The 17295-nt window shown below is 39.0% G+C and overlaps 1 protein-coding gene and 1 long non-coding RNA gene across 3 annotated transcripts in view; one reads left to right on the forward strand and one right to left on the reverse strand.

Moving 5' to 3' along the window:
- The window catches only part of LOC147342580 (uncharacterized), a 105042-nt gene that overhangs the window by 78854 nt on the left and 8893 nt on the right, over window positions 1-17295 (reverse strand). The gene's annotated exons all lie outside the window — the stretch shown is intronic.
- Window positions 14745-17295, forward strand: part of TYR (tyrosinase) — a 112852-nt gene continuing 110301 nt past the window's right edge. The window contains exon 1 of the mRNA XM_086383218.1: window positions 14745-15563. Coding sequence (XP_086239344.1) covers window positions 14745-15563 — 819 coding nt within the window. The remainder of the gene's footprint in view (window positions 15564-17295) is intronic.

A 17295-nucleotide genomic window follows, 5' to 3' on the forward strand; every position in this document is an offset into this window, starting at 1 on the left:
CACCACCCAAGGGCCAACAAGTTCCAGAGAAAGATATACCATGCAAATTCTCCAGCAACACAGGAACATAGCCCTGAGTTTCAACATACAGGCTGCCCAAAGTCACTGCAAACCCATTGACATCTCATAACTCATTACTGGACACTTCATTGCACTCCAGAGAGAAGAAATCCAGCTCCACTCATCAGAACACCGACACAAGCTTCCCTAACCAAGAAACCTTGACAAGCCACCCGTACAACCCCCACCCACAGTAAGGAAACTCTACAATAAAGAGAAATCCACAAACTGCCAGAATACAAAAAGGCCACCCCAAACACAGCAATATAAACAAGATGAAGAGACAGAGGAATACCCAGCAGGTAAAGGCACAGGATAAACGCCCAACAAACCAAACAAAAGAGGAAGAGATAGGGAATCTACCTGATAAAGAATTCTGAATAATGATAGTGAAAATGACCCAAAATCTTGAAATCAAAATGGAATCACAGATAAATAGCCTGGAGACAAGGATTGAGAAGATGCAAGAAAAGTTTAACAAGGACCTATACGTAATAAAAAAAGAGTCAATATATAATGAATAATGCAAGAAATGAGATCAAAAACACTTTGGAGGGAACAAATAGTAGAATAACAGAGGCAGAAGATAAGATTAGTGAGGTAGAAGATAGAATGGTAGAAATAAATGAATCAGAAAGGAAAAAAGAAAAACGAATTAAAAGAAATGAGGACAATCTCAGAGACCTCTTGGACACTGTTAAATGCCACAACATTTGAATCATAGGCGTCCCAGAAGAAGAAGACAAAAAGAAAAACCATGAGAAAATACTTGAGGAGATAATAGTTGAAAACTTCCCTAAAATGGGTAAGGAAATAATCACCCAAGTCCAAGAAACCCAGGGAGTCCCAAACAGGATAAACTCAAGGCGAAACACCCCAAGACACATATTAATCAAATTAACAAAGATCAAACACAAAGAATAAATTTTAAAAGCAGCAACAGAAAAACAACAAATAAGACACAAGGGCATTCCCATAAGGATAACAGCTGATCTTTCAATAGAAGCTCTTCAAGTCAGGAGGGAATGGCAAGACATACTTAAAGTGATGAAAGAAAATAACCTACAGCCCAGATTACTGTACCCAGCAAGGATCTCATTCAAATATGAAGGAGAAATCAAAACCTTGACAGACAAGCAAATGCTGAGAGAATTCAGCACCACCAAACCAGCTCTCCAACAAATACTAAAGGACTTTCTCTAGACAGGAAACACAAAAGGGTATATAAACTCAAACCCAAAACAATAAAGTAAATGGCAATGGATCATACTTATCAATGATTACCTTAAACTTAAATGGGTTGAATGCCCCAACCAAAAGACAAAGACTGGCTGAATGGATACAAAAACAACACCCCTATAAATGTTGTCAACAAGAGACTCACCTCGAAACAAGGGACACATACAGACAGAAAGTAAAGGGCTGGAAAAAGATATTCTATGCAAATAGAGACCAAAAGAAAGCAGGAATACCAATACTCATATCAGATGAAATACACTTTAAAACAAAGGCTGTGAAAAGAGACAAGGAAGGACACTACATAATGATCAAAGGATCAATCCAAGAAGAAGATATAACAATTGTAAATATATATGCACCCAACATAGGAGCACCGCAATATGTAAGACAAATGCTAACAAGTATGAAAGGGAAAATTAACAATAACACAATAATAGTGGGAGACTTTAATACCCCACTCACACCTATGGATAGATCAACTAAACAGAAACTTAACAAGGAAACACAAACTTTAAATGATACAATAGACCAGTTAGACCTAATTGATATCTATAGGACATTTCACCCCAAAACAATGAATTTCACCTTTTTCTCAAGTGCACACGGAACCTTCTCTATGATAGATCACATCCTGGGCCATAAATCTAGCCTTGATAAATTCAAAAAAACTGATATCATTCCAAGCATATTTTCTGACCACAATGCAGTAAGATTAGATCTCAGTTACAGGAGAAAAACTATTAAAAATTCCAACATATGGAGGCTGAACAACATGCTGCTGAATAACCAAGAAATCATAGAAGATATCAAAAAAGAAATTAAAAAAATGCATAGAAATGAATGAAAATGAAAACACAACAACTCAAAACCTGTGTGACACTGTAAAAGAAGTGCTAAGGGGAAGGTTCATAGCAATACAGGCATATCTCAAGAAGCAAGAAAAAAGTCAAATAAATAACCTAACTCTACACCTAAAGTTGGAGAAGGCAATGGCACCCCACTCCAGTACTCTTGCCTGGAAAATCCAGTGGATGGAAGAGCCTGGTACGCTGCACTCCATGGGGTCGCTAAGAGTCGGACATGACTAAGCGACTTCACTTTCACTTTTCACTTTCATGCATTGGAGAAGGAAATGGCAACCCACTCCAATGTTGTTGCCTGGAGAGTCCCAGGGACGGGGGAGCCTGGTGGGCTGCCATCTATGGGGTCGCACAGAGTCAGACATGACTGAAGTGACTTAGCACACCTAAAGTAACTAGAAAAAAAAGAACTGAAGAAACCTCGGGTTAGTAGAAGGAAAGAAATCTTAAAAATTAGGGCAGAAATAAATGCAAAAGAAACAAAACAGACCAGAGCAAAAATCAACAAAGCCAAAAGCTGGTTCTTTGAGAGGATAAGTAAAATTGACAAACCACTAGCCAGACTCATCGAGAAACAAAGAGAGAAAAATCAAATCAATAAAATTAGAAATGAAAAAGGAGAGATCACAACAGACAACACACAAATACAAAGGATCATAAGAGATTACTATCAGCAATTATATGCCAATAAAATGGACAACTTGGAAGTAATGGACAAATTCTTAGAAAAGTACAACTTTCCAAAACTGAGCCAGGAAGAAATAGGAAATCTTAACAGACCCATCACAAGGATGGAAATTGAAACTGTAATCAAAAATCTTCCAGCAAAAAGCCCAGGTCCAGATGGCTTCACAGCTGAATTCTACCAAAAATTTAGAGAAGAGCTAACACCTATCCTACTCAAACTCTTCCAGAAAATTGCAGAGGAAGGTAAACTTCCAAACTCACTTTATGAGGCCACCATCACCCTAATACCAAACCCTGACAAAGAAGCCACAAAAAAAGAAAACTACAGGCCAATATCACTGATGAACATAGACGGGAAAATCCTTAACAAAATTCTAGCAATCAGAATCCAACAACACATTAAAAAGATCATACATCATGACCAAGTGGGCTTTATCCCAGGGATGAAAGGATTCATCAATATCCGCAAATCAGTCAACGTAATACACTACATTAACAAATTGAAAAATAAAAACCATTTGATTATCTCAATAGATGCAGAGACAGCCTTTGACAAAATTCAACATCCATTTATGATTTAAAAAAAAAAAACCCTACAGAAAGCAGGAATAGAAGGAACATACCTCAACATAATAAAAGCTATATATGACAACCCCACAGCAAACATTATCCTCAATGGTGAAAAATTGAAAGCATTTCCCCTAAAGTCAGGAACAAGACAAGGGTGCCCACTCTCACCACTACTATTCAACATAGTTTTGGAAGTTTTGGCCACAGCAATCAGAGCAGAAAAAGAAATAAAAGGAATCCAAATTGGAAAGGAAGAAGTAAAGCTCTCACTGTTTGCAGATGACATGATCTTCTACATAGAAAACCCTAAAGACTCAACCGGAAAATTACCAAAGCTAATCAATGAATATAGTAAAGTTGCAGGATATAAAATCAACACACAGAAATCCCTTGCATTCCTATACACTAATAATGAGAAAATAGAAAGAGAAATTAAGGAAACAATTCCATTCACCATTGCAATGAAAAGAATAAAATACTTAGGACTATATCTACCTAAAGAAACAAAGACCTATATAGAGAAAACTATAAAACACTGGTGAAGAAATGAAAGAGGACACTAATAGATGGAGAAATATACCGTGTTCATGGATCAGAAGAATCAATATAGTGAAAATGAGTATACTACCCAAAGCATTCCATAGATTCAACACAATCCCTATCAAGCTACCAACTGTATTTTTCACAGAGCTAGAACAAATAATTTCACAATTTGTATGGAAATACATAAAACTTTGAATAGCCAAAGCTATCTTGAGAAAGAAGAATGGAAGTAGAGGAATCAACCTGCTTGACTTCAGGCTCTACTACAAAGCCACAGTCATCAAGACAGTACGGTACTGGCACAAAGACAGAAATATAGATCAGTGGAACAAAATAGAAAGCCCAGAGATAAATCCACGCACCTATGGACACCTTATCTTTGCCAAAGGAGGCAAAAATATACAGTGGAGAAAAGACAATCTCTTTAACAATTTGTGCTGGGGAAACTGGTCAACCACTTGTAAAAGAATGAAACTAGAACACTTTCTAACACCATACACAAAAATAAACTCTAAATGGATTAAAGATCTAAACGTAAGACCAGAAACTATAAAACTCCTAGAGGAGAACATAGGCAAAACACTCTCCGACATAAATCACAGCAGGATCCTCTATGACCCACCTCCCAGTATATTGGAAATAAAAACCAAAATAAATGAATAGGACCTAATTAAAATTAAAAACTTCTGCACAACAAAGGAAACTATAAGCAAAGTGAAAAGACAGCCTTCAGAATGGGAGAAAATTATAGCAAATGAAACAATGGACAAAGAATTAATCTCAAAAATATACAAGCAACTCCTGCAGCTCAATTCCAGAAAAATAAACGACGCAATCCAAAAGTGGGCCAAAGAACTAAACAGACATTTCTCCAAAGAAGACATACAGATGGCTAACAAACACATGAAAAGATGCTGAACATCACTCATTATCAGATCAGATTAGATCAGTCGCTCAGTCATGTCCAACTCTTTGCGACCCCATGAATCGCAGCACGCCAGGCCTCCCTGTCCATCACCAACTCCTGGAGTTCACTCAGACTCACGTCCATCGAGTCAGTGATGCTATCCAGCCATCTCATCCTCTGTCGTCCCCTTCTCCTCCTGCCCCCAATCCCTCCCAGCATCAGAGTCTTTTCCAGTGAGTCAACTCTTCACATGAGGTGGCCAAAGTACTGGAGTTTCAGCTTTAGCATCATTCCTTCCAAAGAAATCCCAGGACTGATCTCCTTCAGAATGGACTGGTTGGATCTCCTTGCAGTCCAAGGGACTCTCAAGAGTCTTCTCCAACACCACAGTTCAAAAGCATCAATTCTTCGGTGCTCAGCCTTCTTCACAGTCCAACTCACATCCATACATGACCACAGGAAAAACCATAGCCTTGACTAGACGAACCTTTGTTGGCAAAGTAATGTCTCTGCTTTTGAATATGCTATCTAGGTTGGTCATAACTTTCCTTCCAAGGAGTAAGCGTCTTTAATCATGGCTGCAGTCACCATCTGTAGTGGTTTTGGAGCCCCCCAAAATAAAGTCTGACACTGTTTCCACTGTTTCCCCATCTATTTCCCATGAAGTGATGGGACCAGATGCCATGATCTTTGTTTTCTGAATGTTGAGCTTTAAGCCAACTTTTTCACTCTCCACTTTCACTTTCATCAAGAGGCTTCTGAGTTCTTCACTTTCTGCCATAAGGGTGGTGTCATCTGCATATCTGAGGTTATTGATATTTCTCCCGGCAATCTTGATTCCAGTTTGTGTTTTCCAGTCCAGCGTTTCTCATGATGTACTCTGCATATAAGTTAAATAAACAGGGTGACAATATACAGCCTTGACGAACTCCTTTTCCTATTTGGAACCAGTCTGTTGTTCCATGTCCAGTTCTAACTGTTGCTTCCTTATCAGAGAAATGCAAATCAAAACGACAATGAGGTACCATTTCACGCCAGTCAGAATGGCTGCGATCCAAAAGTCTATAAGCAATAAATGCTGGAGAGGGTGTGGAGAAAAGGTAACCCTCTTACACTGTTGGTGGGAATGCAAACTAGTACAGCCACTATGGAGAACAGTGTGGAGATTCCTTAAAAAACTGGAAATAGAACTGCCATATGACCCAGCAATCCCACTGCTGGGCATACACACCAAGGAAACCAGAATTGAAAGATATATCTGTACCCCAGTGTTCATCGCAGCACTGTTTATAATAGCCAGGACATGGAAGCAACCTAGATGTCCATCAGCAGATGAATGGAAAGGAAAGCTGTGGTACATACACACAATGGAATATTACTCAGATATTAAAAAGAATACATTTGAATCAGTTCTAATGAGGTGAATGAAACTGGAGCCTATTATAGAAGTAAGCCAGAAAGAAAAACACCAATACAGTACTAACACATATATAGGGAATTTAGAAAGATGGTAATGATAACCCTGTATGCGAGACAGCAAAAGAGACATAGATGTATAGAACAGCCTTTTGGACTTTGTGGGAGAGGGCGAGGGTGCGATGATTTGGGAGAATGGCATTGAAACATGTATAATATCATATGTGAAACAAATCACCAGCCCAGGTTTGATGCATGATACAGGATCCTGGGTCTGGTGCACTGGGATGACCCAGAGGGATGGTATAGGGAGGGAAGTGGGAGGGGGGTTCAGGATGGGGAACATGTGTACACCCATGATGGATTCATGTTGATGTATGGCAAAACCAATACAATATTGTAAAGTAATTATCCTCCAATTAAAATAAATAAATTTATATTAAAATAAGTAAATAAAATATTCTGATCAGGGATTTAAAAATATGCTGGAATTTTAAAATAAAAATCTACATGAAAAAAAAAGCCTAATGTTGCTTGTTCAATGATATCACATGTGTAGTTAATAAATATTGATAACAAATTTAAAAAAAACTAACAGTGCAAAAATAAGACAACCATTTCCTCTGATGTCTTTAAACTAACAGGCCACAGAAACACATATGAAGTCATTCTAAACAAAATAAACACAAAATTGCATTTGAATCTAATCAAATCTCCTATTTCTAATTCCCTAATTATAGAAAATATGAGATTATAAGTGAATATTCATGAAGTATATTGTCACCCTGCTTATTTAACTTATATGCAGAGTACATCATGGGAAAAGCTGGGCTGGAAGAAGCACAAGATGGAATCAAGATTGTCGGGAGAAATATCAATAACCTCAGATATGCAGATAACACCACCCTTATGGCAGAAAATGAAGAGGAACTAAAAAGCCTCTTTCTTGATGAAGTGAAAGTGGAGAGTGAAAAAGTTGGCTTAAAGCTCAACATTCAGAAAACGAAGATCATGGCATCTGGTCCCATCACTTCATGGGAAATAGATGGGGAAACAGTGGAAACAGTGTCAGACTTTATTTTTGGGGGCTCCAAAATTACTGCAGATGGTGATTGCAGCCATGAAATTAAAAGATGCTTACTCCTTGGAAGGAAAGTTATGACCAACCTAAATAGCATATTCAGAAGCAGGGACATTACTTTGCCAACAAAGTTCCGTCTAGTCAAGGCTATGGTTTTTCCAGTAGTCATGTATGGATGTGAAAGTTGGACCATAAACAAAGCTGAGTGCCAAAGAATTGATGCTTTTGAACTGTGGTGTTGGAGAAGACTCTTGAGAGTCCCTTGGACTGCAAGGAGATCCAACCAGTCCATCCTAAAGGAGATCAGTCCTGGGTGTTCATTGGAAGGACTGATGCTGAAGCTGAAACTCCAATACTTTGGCCACCTCATGCGAAGAGTTGACTCACTGGAAAAGACTCTGATGCTGGGAGGGATTGGGGGCAAGAGGAGAAGGGGATGACATAGGATGAGATGGCTGGATGGCATCACCGACTCAATGCACATGAGTTTGTGTGAACTCTGGGAGTTGGTGATGGACAGGGAGGCCTGGCGTGCTGCAATTCATGGGGTGGCAAAGAGTCGGACACGACTGAGAGACTGAGCTGAACTGATTCATGAAGTGATAGGAAATATGGGATAAAGAAACATTAAATGAAGCCACAGGATAAAATTAGTCAACCTCAAAATGTGGAGAATTCTATAGAAGAGAATCTAGTTTCTTCCTTAAGTATTTTATTTGGAAGAAAAAAAAGAAGTGAAACATTGATTAAAAAGAAAGCCTAAGAAATATATCAACCAAAAGCAATGTATAGGCCTTATTTGGATCTTGGGAAAAATATACTTTTAATATAATTAAATTGAGCATAAACTTAAAATCAGATGATATTAAGGAGTTACTGTTCTCTCTGTCTGAGATGTTGTACTACTTCTCTGTTTGTATTTTCAAGTTCTTAATTGTGAACTATCTTCACTGAGATATCACAGGCAATATATGCTATCTGAGAGTTTTAAAACACTAAACAATTTTTTGCTTTTTTTGTGGATAGGACTGAAGAAACAGTACCTAGAGAAAGATGATAGTTAAAGAAGCTTGATGATGGGTACATGCTAATTCATTATATTATTTTTCCTAACTTGAGTGTATTTAACTATTTGCATCAGTTCAGTTCAGTCACTCAGTCGTGTCCAACTCTGCGACCCCATGGACTGCAGCATGCCAGGCCTCCCCGTCCATTACCAACTCCTGGAGTTTACTCAAGCTCATGTCCATTGAGTCAGTGATGCCATCCAACCATCTCATTCTCTGTCGTCCCCTTCTCCTCCTGCCTTCAATCTTTCCCAACATCAGGGTCTTTTCAAATGAGTCAGTTCTTCGCATCAGGTGGCCAAAGTACTGGAGCTTCAGCTTCAGCATTAGTCCTTCCAATGAACACCCAGGACTGATCTCCTTTAGGATGGACTGGTTGGATCTCCTTGCAGTCCAAGGGACTCTCAGGAGTCTTCTCCAACACCACAGTTCAAAAGTATCAATTCTTCGGCACTCAGCTTTGTTTATGGTCCAACTTTCACATCCATACATGACTACTGGAAAAACCATAGCCTTGACTAGACAGACCTTTGTTGGCAAAATAATGTCTCTGCTTTTTAATATGCATAGTTATATTTATTTTAAAAATGGTAACTACTCAAACTGAACTAATTATGTTACTTATATTCAATAAATGTTAGCTATTGTTAAAATTTAGAAGAGGGGTCTAAAAATGCTGGAAAAGAAGGTTCAAGTCCTCATCAAATAAAGAAGCAAAGGCAAGTGGTCAGAGTGAAGGAAACTATCAAAGTTGGCTAGGCCACAACTTGTGAGTAGCTGAATTACCAGTGCAAACACCAGAAAAGAGAGGACAGTTGTTTGTGGCTAGACTAAACTTAAACACTCAAATTCAATATGTCTAAAATTGAAACCATCTTCAATTCACAAAAAACATTTTACCCTCTACAAACCAGAAACCTAGAAGTCAACACCTGATCCTCTTTCTCTTCACCTCTCATGCCTCTTGAATTCATCACTTGTGTGTGTCTTAAATTCCTTCCCTTCTTTTTATCACAGGGATCATCACTCTGGTCCAAGCCACATAATTTATTGTCTAGGTTACTCCAATAATCTCCAAGGAATTATTTCTACATTTACTCTTGCTTCCACCCTACATCTGTTTTCACGTCAGCAGCTTGAGTTTTATGTTTAAATATTTTAAACATGCACATGATTACATCAAAACTCTGCTTCAAATTCTTCAAGTACTATGACCCCATCCACACATACCTTCTATACATACATCACATCTCTTTGGGGGTTATAGCCACTTTAACTGCTTAGGATCCTTGAACATGCCATACTGTTTCCAAGTTGGAACTTCTGCATATTGTGTTTCCTCGGTCTAGAAAGCTTACACTCCTATTATTCTCTTCACCAAACAGACTTCTACTAATCTTTCAGATGTCTCTTGAAATATGCTGTGCTGTGCTGTTCTTGGTCTGTTGGTCATGACAACTCTTTGTGACCCTATGGACTGCAATCCTCCAGGCTCCTTCATTCTTGGGATTCTTCAGGCAAGAATGCTGGAGTAGGCTGCCATTCCCTTCTCCAATAAATATTATTAAAATTACTAAAATTAAGATATTATTTTAATAGGCTATATGTTTCATGAGGGTAGAAACCTCTCATATGAGAAACCAAACCTTTCATTGTGCTTCCCATAGTATCCCTTCCTCACAGTATGCCTGATAATTGATGCTCCATAAATAATTGCAGAATATTTACAGAGGCCCTAATTCTGACTAATATAGTCTCACATTAGCTAAGGTGTTAACTCATACAATAATCTCCCAGGATAGGACAGAACACTTTCAAATTCTGTAAACTGGAGACACTTAGTAAATGTATATCTAGAGTTCAAGGAGGAACCAATCTAGATGGGGTTTGACAAAAACTTTGCACTTTTTAAAAATTGAAATATAGTTGATTTATGATGTTGTGTTAGTTTCAGGCACATAGCAAAGTGATTCAGATATAGATATATACATATATAGATATATATATATCTATATATATATAATTTTCAGATTCTTTTCCCTTATAAGTAATAACAAAATATTATTTTCTCTGTACTATACAACAGATCCTTGTTGTCTATTTCTTGTATAGTAATGTGTATATGTTAATCCCAAGCTCCTAATTTATCTCTCCACCTCTTTTCCCCTTTGGTAATCATCTCTTTGTTTTCTATGTCTGTGAGTTTATTTCTGTTTTTTTTTTTATGTAAGCTCACTTGTATAATTTTTTTATTTTTAGATTCTACATATAAATGATATCAAATGATATTTGTCTTTCTCTGACCAACCTAGATAGCATATTCAAAAGCAGAGACATTACTTTGCCAACAAAGGTTCGTCTAGTCAAGGCTATGGTTTTTCCTGTGGTCATGTATGGATGTGAGAGTTGGACTGTGAAGAAGGCTGAGCACCGAAGAATTGATGCTTTTGAACTGTGGTGTTGGAGAAGACTCTTGAGAGTCCCTTGGACTGCAAGGAGATCCAACCAGTCCATTCTGAAGGAGATCAGCCCTGGGATTTCTTTGGAAGGAATGATGCTAAAGCTGAAACTCCAGTACTTTGGCCACCTCATGCGAAGAGTTGACTCATTGGAAAAGACTCTGATGCTGGGAGGGATTGGGGGCAGGAGGAGAAGGGGATGACAGAGGATGAGATGGCTGGATGGCATCACTGACTCAATGGACGTGAGTCTGAGTGAACTCCGGGAGTTGGTCATGGACAGGGAGGCCTGGCGTGCTGCGATTCATGGGGTCGCAAAGAGTCGGACACGACTGAGCGACTGATCTGATCTGATCTGATCTGATCTGACTTAGTATGACAATCTCTAGGTCCATGCACGTTGCTGCAAAAGGCATTATTTCATTCTCTTTTATGACTGAGTAATAGTCCATTGTATATATGAAGCACTTCTTCTTTATCCATTTATCTGTTAATGGATTTTTATGTTGCTCCCGTGTCTTGGCTATAGTAAATTGTGCTGCAATGAACACAGGGGTACATGCATCTTTTCAAATTATGATTTTCTGTTAATATATGCCCAGGAGTTGGCTTGCTAAATCATATAGTAGCTCTATTTTCAGTTTTTAAAGCAACGTACATGCTGTTCTCCATAGTGACTGTACCAATAGACATTTCTCCAAAGAATTTTGTATTAGCAATAAGACTGTTTTACAAATAGGCCAGAGGAGATAATGTCCTATATTTGAGACTAATAAAGAAGTCTACCAATTTAAGGTTATCAGTTTTGCAAATGAAATTAAGAGGACAAAGTACATCAGGAATTCCTCTGAGCATGCTCTGAAGAGTATGAAAAAGAGACTTGGGAGAATAGACACAGAAGTCCAGTGGTATGATGGAGGCTTTCTCAGTTATTCACTGGGAAGCCTGATGCAGGGGTGGTGGGGAGGGGATATAAAGCAAAATTTCTAATTAAATTGAACATGAAAAGTTAAGTTCTGTCTGTAAGTAGATGGAATAGAATTTTAAAAGGCCACATATGCTTGCTTATAGAAGCAAGACTTCCAGGGACAAGAAGCCTTGTGTTAGTCTCTCTCTGGCTCTGAAAGCAAAAAGAAAAAAGATTAAGCCTCCTTGTGGAGATCATGTGATGACTTTCTGATCCAGCCAGAGGCAGCATTTCCATGGAAACTTCTCTTCTCTTCCTCTCATGCACACACTGCTTCCTTCCACCTAAAACGGCTACTTGAGTCTCAAGAGAGTTGTAGGGCGGCCTCAATATTTTTTCTAAATAGCGAGACAAACTCAAGCAGAATGGGAAGAGAACAGAAAGGCTGACATTCCAGCATCACATGTAGCAATGACCTTCTCTGCATCCCTGCTGCTTTTTCAGTTTTCACCTTCTTGCCTTGTTCTGCAAGTTCAAGGGGCCACTAGCTTTAAGTATGGAACAGGATAAGGAAAAAAAGCCTCACAGGGACAACTTTGACTTGACTGCTCTTATCTTCTAGCTCTTCAACTCACTTGAGTTCAAACCACTTAGTTTTTAAGCCCCTCCATGGATTGGGTCCCTGGTGCCTCAGATGGTAAAGACCACCTGCAATGTGGGAGACCTGGGTTCGATCCCTGGGTTGGGTAGATCCCCTAGAGGAGGGCATAGCAACCCACTCCAGTATTCTTGCTTGGAGAATCCCCATGGACAGAGGAGCCTGGCGGTCTACAGTCCCTGGGGTCACAAAGAGTCAGACATGACTGAGCAACTAAGCAGAGCACAGCACATGGATTGGGCCCAGGTTTAATTCCTATGGCGTGGGTGCATACATGAAGCTCATGCTCCTACTCAGCAGATGAAAAATACAGCTCTCATCTCTCTACAGTTTCCCCTGCCTGAAGTATTGTCTCCATTCTCATTTGTCTTTCCAACTTACGCCTATCCTTTAAAGCTTGATTCAGAGAATACTTCTATTAAAAAACTCTTGCATTATTATTTCAAACTATTCAATCTTTTCTATATCCTCAGTTCTCAAAGATGTCTCTCCATTAAAAGTCTGATGTTTTGATTTTCTTTATTATTATTATTATTATTTTTACTTTTCAATATTGTATTGGTTTTGCCATACATCGACACACTACTCATTTAAAAACTAGTGTAGTGGTAAAATGATATTTCTATCCATGCATTTCAGTTTATCTAGCTCACTGTACTGGAGAAGGCAATGGAACCCCACTCCAGTACTCTTGTCTAGAAAATCCCATGGATGGAGGAGCCTGGTGGGCTGCAGTCCATGGGGTCGCTAAGAGTCGGACACGACTGAGCGACTTCACTTTCACTTCTCACTTTCATGCATTGGAGAAGGAAATGGCAACCCACTCCAGTGTTCTTGCCTGGAGAATCCCAGGGACGGGGGAGCCTGGTGAGCTACCGTCTATGGGGTCGCACAGAGTCGGACACGACTGAAGCGACTTAGCAGCAGCAGCAGCAGCAGATCACTATACACAGAGAGACAAAAAAATCTTGAAAGAATTTGCATGATCAATAAAAATTTGTTGAATAAAGTATCAGACCTTATTCGCTCACTCACTGCAATGAGAACTCCTTTGCAAGACCAAATTGCAAACAAAACTTCAAATGAATTACTGATTTCTAGAACTTATGGGTGAAACAAGGTGGTGAAAGCATTAAAATAAGAAAAGTACAAACTATTATGTATATAATACTATATATAAATAAGCAGAAATACATATTGTGCAGCACAGGTAATATAGCCGATATTTTATAATAACTTTAGTATAACACTAAAATATTGAATCACTATGTTGTATACCTGAAACTAATAAAATATTGACAACCACCTACACTTCAATAAAAAAGTTTCCTTTCTAATGTGTGCTGTGTTTTCAATTGCCCAGTCGTGTCTGTCTCTTTGTGAGCCCATGGACTATAGCCCACCAGCTCCTCTGTCCAAGGGATTTTCCAGGCAAGAATACTGGAATGGGTTGCCATTTCCAGATGATCTTCCCAAGCCAAGGATTGAACCTATGTCTCTTGATTCTTCTGCATTGGCAGACAGATTCTTTACCACTGAGCCACCTGGGAAGATTTCTTTCAAATATTCGCCAGAAAATGTTTCCAAAGTAAAGCTGACGACCCAGCTATCAAAGTGACATATCCTTAGCAATATTCAGAAAATGAGCAATTAGACAGCAAGCAGCAACTGGCATCAAGATAATCTGGAAGTGTATCAGAAAAAGTTTTAATCTTCTGATACTTTGTATAAAATAAATAAGCTTCAAATATAAGACATAATCTCCAGGCTCTGAAAAACGTCTCTTCCTGCAAAGCCAAATCCTACCAATGCCTTGGCCTATTTATTATTTAGGGTCTTTGAGAAACAAACCATCTTACGTCCAAAATCTCTAACAGTACCTGAATTGTCTTATAAAGAGGCTCTATTCCTGGCATGCCTTCTTATTTTCAAATTGAAATATCACTAGTTATATAGTCAATTAACTGGGTTTATGTAGATGAGATGGTATTATTAGTATTATTCTAACCATAAGACTTAAACTATTAATGGTGAATAGTGTTTCTGACTTTAACATAGGCCTATCCCACTGATGGGATGGATATATGCCAACTCCAGAGAAAAGTTAGTCATGTGGTTTTCAGAAGATGAAAGCTTAGATAAAGGCTGAGAGGGTTTAATGCGGGAGGTGGGAGTGGTATTATATAGATCTTAGCCAAAACATGTGATAGTCACTGAGTGGGGAGCTGGAAAGGGAAGAGTGTGGCTCCATTAACCAGCTCAGGCAGACCGTGTGAGGACCGGAGGAAGAATGCTCCTGGCTGCCCTGTACTGCCTACTGTGGAGTTTCCGAACCTCCGCTGGCCACTTCCCTCGAGCCTGTGCCTCCTCCAAGAGCCTGACGGAGAAGGAGTGCTGCCCGCCCTGGGTGGGCGATGGGAGCCCCTGTGGCCGGCTCTCAGGCAGGGGCTCCTGCCAGGACGTCATTCTGTCCACGGCACCACTCGGACCTCAGTTCCCCTTCACGGGGGTGGACGACCGCGAGTCTTGGCCCTCCATCTTTTATAACAGAACCTGCCAGTGCTTTGGCAACTTCATGGGATTCAATTGCGGAAGTTGTAAGTTTGGATTTAGGGGACCCCGCTGCACAGAAAGGCGACTTTTGGTGAGAAGAAACATCTTTGATTTGAGTGTCCCAGAGAAGAACAAATTTCTTGCCTATCTCACTTTGGCAAAACATACCACCAGCCCAGACTACGTCATCCCCACAGGCACCTATGGCCAAATGAATCATGGAACAACACCCCTGTTTAATGACGTCAGTGTTTACGACCTGTTTGTCTGGATGCATTATTATGTGTCAAGGGACACGCTGCTTGGGGACTCTGAAGTCTGGAGAGACATTGATTTTGCTCATGAAGCCCCAGGTTTCCTGCCTTGGCATAGACTCTTCCTGCTGCTGTGGGAACAGGAAATCCAGAAGCTGACCGGGGATGAGAACTTCACGATTCCATACTGGGACTGGAGAGATGCAGAAAACTGTGACGTTTGCACAGATGAGTACATGGGAGGGCGCAACCCTGCAAACCCTAATCTACTCAGCCCAGCATCCTTCTTCTCCTCTTGGCAGGTAAGGTGTGCAGGACATACAGTATCAAAGCTTAAAAGAACCTTAGCCACCACTTCTTCTGGCAGGTCTTCAGAAACCTCCTTTTCCATCTGTTATTCTCCTGCCAAGCCTAGAAAATGTCCCCTGTCAAAAGCTCTCAACATACTTTATAATTTTCCTTTATAGCACACTTCACAATTGCAGTTCCATAGAGATTTGTGCGGTTCTTTGTCCAATATCCTGTACTTGGGTCCTAAAATCTAATGAATAAAAAGTACTTGGTTCATCACTCTATCTCCTAGCACATAATACGATGCCAGGCAAATTGTAAGAGCTCATGAAGTATTTGTTGAACCAATGGATGAATGAGTATTTAGATGATTAAGTAAAAAAAATGATTTAGGTCAATATTTCTGAAATTTTATTCCCAATAAAATTCAGTGTATAAATTGAAAATACAAATCTCTGGCCATATCCCAGGATCCCTATTGATAAGAATATTCAAAGGAGGGTCCTGGGAAGACATCATTTACTAAATGTCTATAGTGATTATTACCATTAGGAATTTAGGGGAATATTACTTAGATTAAATCTTCTTTTAAAAAAATATGAATACTCAGGCTTAAACAGGTAAACAATGAAAATAGCTAATATTCATTGATCGATTAGCAAGTGTGAGGCCCTATTCTGAGTGGTTTTGTGCATTAATTCATTTAATAATCTTACTAACCTTCCCCATGTTAAAGATTTAAAAAAAAACAACAACTGAGGTTTAGAGATATTATGTAACTTGTACAGGATATCAAAGCTAGTAAGTAGCAGAGACAAAATTTTTTCTCAGGCAGCCTGGTTGCACAACCACACTATACTATTTCCAAGGACCTATCTGTGATGATATCTTTAGGCAAAGGATCTGACCCATCCTGACTCACTTTTTAAAATAGGATGCAGAAGAAATAAGCATTTTCCCTAAACCTGTGTAAACTTTTGAGGTATAGGATAAGAGATCGCTATTTTGAAATTTAATTTCTATTTTTCCTATTCTGATTTTTTCACTTGGATTAGGGGCAAAAGGTAACAAAAGAAATATGCTTTTAATTATTTATTATTTTAAAACTATAAGGTAGAAGGAATGCTTGTCTGCCTGTGTTCCAACCATTTCTAACACAGCACTTTTGACTAGCCATGCTTTATGGAAATAAGCTCAATATTTAAATAAGATGGGAAGAATCTTGCCTTCTCACCTGAACTCTGCAATTTTGAAATGTGAACTGCTTCCCAAACATTCCCCCTCCCCCACCCCCAACCCCCCAAACCCCACACTAAGTTACTACAACTTCAAAATGGACCTATTGAAACTCATTGAAAATGGCCACTGTAATATCTGGTGTCACTAATGTCAGCTATTTACCAAAAGCAAGGAGTGTATTTGTGCAGGAAAGGCTGGAAAAAATGTGCTTCAAAAAAATCTATTTCAATAAGCCTTCAGACCTCCTACCTTAATCTATATAGTGCAAAACTCATCTAACTCTCACATCCTCTGTTACTGCTTAAAATACTGTTAAGCTTGAACATGGGATTTTTCAGTTAGTTATAATGCTTTCCTTAACTGTACAGCTTGTCTTGACCTAGAAAAACTGGTGGATTATCTAAATTACCAAAAAGTTACAACATCCACACTGAAGCTTCATAGACAAATACTAATTGGTATTTAATTACATGTATTTGTGTGTGTGTGTGCTCAGTTGTGTAC

The sequence above is a fragment of the Bos grunniens genome, chromosome 29 (assembly GCF_055505025.1).
Source record: "Bos grunniens cultivar Pamir isolate PY7600 chromosome 29, Bosgru_T2T1.0, whole genome shotgun sequence".
NCBI classification, from domain to species: Eukaryota; Metazoa; Chordata; class Mammalia; order Artiodactyla; family Bovidae; genus Bos; species Bos grunniens.